The 8,385-nt window shown below is 46.4% G+C and overlaps 1 protein-coding gene across 1 annotated transcript; it reads left to right on the top strand.

Moving 5' to 3' along the window:
• Positions 1–2,312: 2,312 nt before the first annotated feature.
• Positions 2,313–7,446, top strand: WBP2NL (WBP2 N-terminal like; the record flags this gene model as incomplete). The annotated part of the gene is made up of 7 exons (XM_009074487.1): positions 2,313–2,421; positions 2,955–3,090; positions 4,585–4,677; positions 5,399–5,608; positions 6,013–6,141; positions 6,482–6,558; positions 7,399–7,446. Coding segments are annotated over 7 exons (802 nt in total), but the record flags the coding sequence as incomplete, so codon positions are not given.
• Between the last annotated feature and the right edge of the window lie 939 nt (positions 7,447–8,385).

Genomic DNA, 8,385 nt, shown 5'->3' with positions numbered 1-8,385 from the left:
AGGGTGGGGACGCGCTGGGGCGGGCAGGGAGGAGCAGGCCTGGCTGGAGCCTGCAGTTCCTCTTCCGTGTGCTGCTGCGGCAGCTTGGAGGTCCTTAGTACAGCTCCAGGGGGAGTGAAGGGAGCTCCAGGGTCTGGGATGAAGAGTGAGCTGCCAACACCTGTAAAAGTCGAGGAATTGGCTCTTTTAAGTGTCATGTAATTGGTGATGTCAGAGAGGCAGATACCACTTAAGGTAGGAGTCTTAACCACTTGAACTCAAAGCAAGGAAAGCTTGTCCTCAGAGCCCCTCCTCGGTGCGGGAGGAGCACATCTCTCGGTGAGAGCACAGCCACCTGCCTTCGCCCCCAGTGGGGATCCACAGACCTGCTCGACAGGCTTGGCCTTAACTCTGCTTGTGTCTGGGTGCCTCCAGCATCCTGGCTTTGGCTGGAGAGACGCTAGAAACCAGACACTCAGAAAAGGGTTAAAGGAGTTGGTTTGGGGCTGATGATCAGTAGGAAAAATGCACTCCAGAAATATTGTCCAAATAGTGTTGAGTTTGTGACTGACTCCTAATGCTTCAGTCAGGGAAGTCCTCTGACATGTGGAGCTCATGCTGGTTTAAAGGTCTCTGACCTTGACCTCAAGCCATTCCTTGAGGTGCTGCTTAATCACAGGGTCAGCATGGCCCTCCTGTGACAGCCCTGGACAGGCCTGCAAACCAGTTCAGCAGCCTAATTACTCCCAGTGCTGGTGGCTGCGTGTTGCTTGTGTGAGTAGCTGTGAAGAAGTAAACATTATAGTGACTACACAGAAATTCTTCCCAGTGAGGCAAACTGACATGAAACGCTGCTGCAGGACACGGTTGAGTGTTCTGGTGAGACCAAGGCTGTCAAGAAGTTGGTTTTATTTGGCTTAGAAGAAATGTTTCCCCCTTGCGTTTTGAAACTGAAAGAGCTCTGCTGCCTCATCAGTCTATCCCTTCCAGCTCCTCTGAGAATCTGCATCTAGCTCAACTATGAAGTAATGTCCCAGCAGAATTTATTGGTCAGGTTGCTTTTTTCTCATTAAAGCTAGAATTTTTAAGTTGTTGTTCTCGGGTAGCTACATATTTCAGATACATCTATAATGTTCTTCTCTTCCCTAAAGAGCACACAGCCTGAGACTACAGGACTTTTGGTTGTTTTCCCATATGGTGGCCCTGCAGATTCCTCCCTTCCCCAAATAATTGTGCAATTTCCTGACTCTATCTGACTTCTACAGTATGCTGAGCAGAAACATCAGGATTACTTTAGAGCTAGCCTTTTCAGGCCTGTGTTGGGTTACAGTTTTGTGATTTGGTTTTCTGTGCTCTTGAACCATAAAACACCTCGGAGTCTTCTGCCACTGTAACACACTGCAAGCTTATCACCCCCAAGGCTCTTCTGTTTATTCTGCACATTTTCTAACTATGTGGTATGTTTAGAACATGCCCGATAGATTCAGTGACATGTTTTCCCAGGATGTCTCTTTCATTTTTCTCTGAAAATAGATTTAATTTTTCAGGCACCTCCATGCCCCTGACGCTGCAGTGTCCACAGTTCTCACCTGGCTCTATGTCATTAGCAAACTGACCCTGCAGTGTCCACAGTTCTCATCTGACTCTGTGTCATTAGCAAACTGACCCTGCAGTGTCCACAGATCTCACCTGGCTCTGTGTCATTAGCAAACTCTGATAATGTTCCCATAGATATCCAACAATATTATCCTTACTGCTGACATTGCTTGCTCATTGTTTTGTTCCTTAGCATGGTGCTGTTTATTACAAATACTTTCTTAAGTCATGTGAAGGAGGGTCAGCAGTGAGGGTGTTAGCAGAGGCACCTCCTCAGTTTGCACAGGGGGTGTGGTGTTACAGCAGTGCTATTTTCCAGTGTGGTCTGGATTTGAGCATGGACTGGGGAGAGAGAATTGCTCTGAAATTACACCTTGGCATCAAGGGGCTATTAGATTCTGACACCTCAACCCTTTCTGTGCCCTGATCTCTGTGCTGAGCCTCTTTATGTACATTCCCCAGCCTGATGGTTTTGGAGACAGAAGGAGATAGTGTTATTTAAAGATTTCCTTTGTGGAGGAGTAGGGCTTGTCACAGATGAGAGGATGAATTCTTCCACTCTGTAGAAATTATCCCACTCTGTTCAAAGTCAAAACAGCAGGGCCCACATCAGAGCTTTTGGGATAACATTCAGAGTTTTTGGTGTGTTGTTCCCCTCCCTGTGTGATGGGGAGGAGGGAGGTGTCAGAGCTTGTTGTTGAGTTTGTCTCTCCAATCTGTCTGATTTTCTCCTGTAGTGTTCTCAAACACTGTAAAGATGTGGAGCTCTCCTTCAGTGACGTGACAGGCAAGCCTGAAGTCTTCAGAGGCACCAAGAAGGGGATGCTCTATCTCACCCCTTACAGGGTAAGTCTGATGTCAGAAGGGCTGCTGCCTTCTCGAGGGGTGTTGTAAACTTTAGACCAGAAACCCGTTTGGTGATAGGAGAAGTGATTTTTGTTGTGAAGGAACCACTGAAAGCACTAGGTAGGAGGAGAGAAGGTGGAAATAGAATAGTTCATGCCTGTGTCACAGTCCCGATTCCCTACAAAGGCACACACAGTCCTGGAAATCACTGTCTAGAGAATATATTTCATATAATGTGTCAGTCAATATTACTTTATTTGAAAACTCTCATAGCTTATCCTTAAAGAGCAGACCAATAAAACTCTGTAAATGTGCATGTGTGTTTTCAGTGCTTTATTATTTTGGAACATGCATCCTTCAGGTGAGTGAGCCACATTACATGAGCTGGGAATCCACAGTATTAGAGCTGTAAAATAGCACAGTGCATACTTATACCAGGAGTAATGTGACTCTCCTCTAGGATGCTGATATGACTAGAACTCCATGAATAGCCTTACTCAGGTAATTCAGAAATGTTCCCTCCTGTCTTACAGATGATCTTTGTGTCGAAGGGCAAGGATCCTATGCTGTCTTTCATGATGCCGTTTTATTTGGTGAAAGGATGCTCGATTGAGCAGCCTGTATTCTCTGCCAATTACATCAAAGGACAGATTCAGGCTGAGGCAGGAGGTACGTGCCCACGCTTTGGAGACTCTTCCTGAGTGTCATGAGACCTTTTTGCTGACCACCAGCCACTGGTTTATGTGCACAGGCAGGACAGAGTAGTATAGCTAGTGCGTCCACACTGGGATAACTTGTGCCTCCTGAACTTTAAGGCATTGCTCTGTGGTCCTTTCTGCCCCTGAGCTTGGAACTGACTCCCACAGGGTGACTTTTGTTTAATTCTGTAACTTCTGTCTTGCTGTGAATATCATGTTTACTCAGTTTCCACCTGTGCTTGTTTTCTTCCCTCTTCAGCCCTGGAATTAGTTTATGTGCATTTTCATGGCATTTGGAGAGCTTCTGCCTTTGCTTTCTGTTTGAAACACTGTTTTAAAGTGACTGAGTCCACTGAGGGTTGTGGGTCAGCCCACTTTCTTGGGCTGAAGTCATACTAAGTGGTTTTAAATAGGTGAATCTCCAAGGGGATGACTTTATCTATGATGGATTATTTTGTTGTATTTTTATGCTTTTCTACTTCATCCCCAAGAGACTATCTCTGTTTTTACTAACATTGTTAGACAAGGAAGATAAACTTTTTGTCATGAAACCTTTTAATTAAATGACATCTTTTTTTTCTAAAAACACCCAAAAAAAATCAAAGCACCCCCAAAAAAAACCCCAAAACCAAAAGCCCCGACTACACAAAGCACTCTGAATTATCATAGAATCATAGAATTTTTGGAATGGAATGGACCTTATAGATCATTTAGTCCCAATCCCCTGCCATGGGCAGGGACACCTCCTCAGTAGATCAAGTTGCTCAAGGCTTCATCCAACCTGGCCTTGAACACTGCCAGGGTCGGGGCAGCCACCACATCCCTGGGAAATCTGTGCCAGTGTCTCACCACCCTCACAGGAAACAACTTTTTCCTCACATCCAACCTAGACTTTCCCTCCTACAGTTTGAACCCTCCTTCAGTTTGTATCTTGCAATACATTGCCTAATTGAAATTTTTTTTCTGAAAAATTGCTATTATACCTCAGCCTTTAATAATCTGTCTGAGCTTCTGTGTGTCAAAGAGATTAAACATGTTGCATTTGATTTAAATCCTAGCTTGAGCCGCAGATCCTGATCTGTAGTCTACTGAGGTCAGCAATAAAACTTCATCTGAAGGCTTTCAGTTAAAATCCTCTGAATTCAATGTTCTTTCTCTACACTCTGTTCATTATTAGGTTCTGTTAAACCTTTCAGGGAAGAACAAAACAGCCTAGTATCTAGAGTAGGCTGCTTCTGCATAACTATAACTCTGAAAGGGTAAAGAAATGAATTTCTTAGCCTCTTGAGATACTATTTTGGGGGACAGCTGATAGCAGTGCTGTGACTTGCTCCCTGCTAATAGGATGCAAAATAGTTTTGGAATGAAAACGAAAAAAAGAGGTGGAATATTACCAGTTTTGCTGTCTTGACTGCTACTGAGAATGTTTAATAGTCTGTTTCTGTTCTAATTGTCTTTCTCCTAGGTGGCTGGGAAGGGCAGGGCACATTTAAACTGACTTTCAACAGTGGAGGAGCCATTGAGTTTGGAGAGCTGATGTTCAAAGCTGCCTCTAGTGGTAAGAGATCTTCAGAGCCTGTGGTTCCCCCGTGGCTGGCTGAGCTAATTAGCAGATAGTGCTCTTCCTGAACTTCTTTCTGAAGTTCATGGGAAGAAGGGTACCCTGCGCCTTCTTCCACAGCAACGAATTTTTTTCTCTTTCCAGGGGAAATTTTGTTTTCACTTCCAGTCCTTTTTCTTTATTTCATCTCAGTGCTTAGTGCAGTCAGAATATTCTGGGGTTTGTGCTTCTGAGGTGGACTACCTTTTTCTACAGAACCTTGTTCCTCCTGGAAAAAAGTTGAAATATGTGGTGGTGAAAAATTGCTTTACTTGCCTACCCTCAGCCCAGTTCTGTAATAGTGCAGTAAGAAGGGGGAAATAGGGTTTAAAACATCATTTCTATTTAAAACTTTCAGATGATTTTAAAATGTACTTGTTTTTTTCTGGAAGAAAGTTTAAAAATAAGGAAAATCCACCCTATTGATACTTGCTTTAGAGTGGCCTCCCTTCCAGTGGGAGCTCTGTGGTGGGACTGGTGCCTGTGAGGTGGTACTTTTGCAGCTGGTTGCCTTTAGCACCCTGTGACTAATTGCTTTTGAAGCACAGCACTGTGCCTGGACTGTACAGTGAATTTATATGAAGGGAAACAGGGCTGCATTAGCAGGACTATTTTCCTTTCATTCTATACGTTTAGTTGTGAGAAAAGATGTCTAACTTACTAAACATGTGATCCTTAGCTTCCAGTGGCGTTCCTCTCCAGAACCCTGGCTATGGCTACACACCTGTTCCTGGAGGATATGCACCTGCCCCTGGAGGTTATTCACCTGCACCAGGAGGCTATGCTGCTCCTCCACCACCAAATGGACCATATCCTTATGCACCACCTCCAATGAATGCCTATGGACCAGCTCCACAGCCCATGGGATATCCATATGCCCAGACTCCAGGTTTGGAAGTTGTGTAGTGATGACTGTGTTTGATATGAGTTGTAAAGAAATGACAGTGGTATGGTGAGGGTTACTGTAGTCTTGTCTCCATCAAGGGTCCTTGTCCTTGCAAAAATCTGTCATGTGCTGTTGATCACACCCATGTGTCTGTATAGTTCCAGCTGGATGGGAGGTGGAAATGTCCTTTGTAAATTGTGCTGCTGCTTGTCAGAGAATTATTGCCTGCTGACATGACAGGCATTACCAAAATGTCAAATCCCTGCTGTCTGCACCCCTGCCAAGCCTGTAGACCTTCCTTCACCACTGCTTTTGTCCAGAGCTAATGTGCTGCTGGGCCTGTGAGCTCTCTATCCCTTTGTCCCATTGCCATGGTCCAAAGCATCAGTCCAGTGTTGTCTTTTCAGGTATTTACCCACCACTTCCAAACATGAACCCTGCGTATATGCCGCCTCCGCCACCCTACTCTGGGCCGTCTCCTGCAGGACCCACAGCCCCCTCAGCTCCCCCAGCTTGGGTGAGCCCAGGGATGCCAGGTAAATGGGACTGGGGCTGCTACCAGGGCCTGGGTGCAAAAGGATGCTTGGGGGCTTGGGCTGTGGCTGTCACAGGCACAGAATGGGGTGGGGAAGCTGCTGTTGTTGCAGGAGCTCAAGGTCCTATGTGAGGAGCTGCTCAGCCCTGCACTGCACAGCCTGTGGTCAGCCCTAGTCAGCTTTCCTGAGCTGCTTTGCATTCTAGCCCAGCTTGCTGCAGTTCCTGTTGGCTCTTTGGACCTTCGTTGCCTCCTCAAAAGAGCTTTGGCTGGGGAGAAGACTCTGGGGCTTGGGCTGCTGCCTAAGATATTTAAGGTGGCTTCTTTTCCTTGCTTTCCAGGGAGCAATAAGGCCATGGAAGCTGCATCCAGTGCATATTACAACCCTGCCAACCCACACAATGTGTACATGCCCATGGTGAGTACCACACCTGGTCAGTCACTAGCAGGGACAGGGGTTTGTTCAACCTTCATGTTGAACATGGACAGAAAGTTTGCATTTTTCTGGGAGGGAGGCATGGATGTTGGTCCTATGAAGAAGGCTTGGAGGAGGATAGGAAGAGGGCCTTAAGATTGATCCAGTAACAGCCATTTGTTACCTGTCTTACTCCTGAAGGCATAACAGACTCGCATGTCCAGAGAGCATGTGGAGCTCTCTGCTTCTTTTGGTACTGACAGTGGGGAGAGATACAGAAAAACAGGTCACTGAAGGATGCAAGCACATGGGCTTCTCTTTCAGTTTTTTCTGGGCTGCGTGGAGACAGGGAGGCCTCTCACTGTTCAGTCAGTGGCAGCTGTTAGGGCGGCTTAGCCTACAGCTGGTTTGTGATAGGCAGTCTGTCAGTGCCCTTCACTGCCTCACATGGCTCTTGCAGGCTGGAGACTGATGGAGCAGCAAAGCTGGCCCTCAGCCCAGGGGCTTCCTGTCTGCTGGGTCGGAGCTATAAGATTCAACAGGGACAAAGCCCTGGAAGGGAAGGGAGGATGGCAATTTCAACAGATTAAACAGTCCATTTGCAATAGACCATTTGTTACCTGGTTCTGAGGGGACCTTCCCTAGAAACATCGAGTGAGACAGCATGTATCATGGAGCATAACTGACACCAGAGAGGAATGGTGTGATGAAATGACAGCTTAAACCATAGCACCTGCTCTGCTTTGTAGCTCACTGCAGAGCAGTCATTTCTTGTGAGACAAGCCTGGAAAGAGCTCGTCATAAAACAAGCATGATTGTTGACTCTACTGTATCTCCTTCCAGGATCAGCCACCTCCTTATACACCTCTGGAGGATAAGAAGAACAACTAACAGAAGGAAATTGCAACCAGCCTCCCAAATTCTCGCTCCCTGAAGACAACTTGGCTGTTAATACCCCTTGAGTTAGCATATCTCTAGATCTCTGTTTCTCTACAATAGATGTAGTGCTGGGCAGCTGAGCACCTGCCCTCCTTAAACATTAGGTCAGTGGCAATACAAGGCAGAACAACAGCACTTTCCTGCTTATTTTCTTTATCTCGTGGGGTCGAAGAACTAACCTTTTGCTCTGCCATTGGCTTGAGGAGAGAGATGGACTTCTTATTAAGCCACCAGTATATCACATGACTAATCTAGGACTAAAATGTGAAACCTCTGGGATCTTGGAGTAAAACAACTTGGAATGACAAACGTTTGACTTCTGAAGCACCAACCGAGAGGAAAGGTATAGAGAGCCATGAGGTTGCTTGCATAGATCCTTGGGTGCCCCAGAAAGGTGTTAAATTTCCTTAAATTCTAGCACAATTCAGCATGAGATGGTACTCTGGAAATCCTGTATCATGCTGGAAGCATTTGTTTCATGTCCTGGACTAAGAGTCATGGGGTGTTAACCTTGGGAGGTGCATTCTAAGAGACACTTAAGCATTTGGCTATGCAAGAGGGCAGGGGATGGGCCCCAGTCAGCCTCCCTTTGTAGCCACTGGATAGCAGAGCAAACAAAAGGTGTGCCCCAGGGCAGTGAGCTGATAGACTGGCAGGCATGCAGATCAGTCTTCCAATCCCTCTCCTAGAAGCAGGCCCTGTACCTGTGCAATGTCAGGCAGCCACTCTTCAAGCCTAGTGGAGTCAAGTGCTGCACAGGAGGCTGCCTGCCTTGGAGCAAAATACACTAGGAAGTGGACTTGGCGCTCACCTTGTCAGGAGGCAGGTCCTGGCTCCCTGTGCTGAGCAAGCTTGCACTGTGCTACCTCCATAGGGGAAAACTGACCTTCA

The sequence above is a fragment of the Acanthisitta chloris genome, unplaced genomic scaffold (genome assembly GCF_000695815.1).
Source record: "Acanthisitta chloris isolate BGI_N310 unplaced genomic scaffold, ASM69581v1 scaffold19075, whole genome shotgun sequence".
NCBI classification, from domain to species: domain Eukaryota; kingdom Metazoa; phylum Chordata; class Aves; order Passeriformes; family Acanthisittidae; genus Acanthisitta; species Acanthisitta chloris.
The sequence above is the reverse complement of the archived record's forward strand: the minus strand, read 5'-3'. Positions and strand labels throughout refer to the sequence as shown.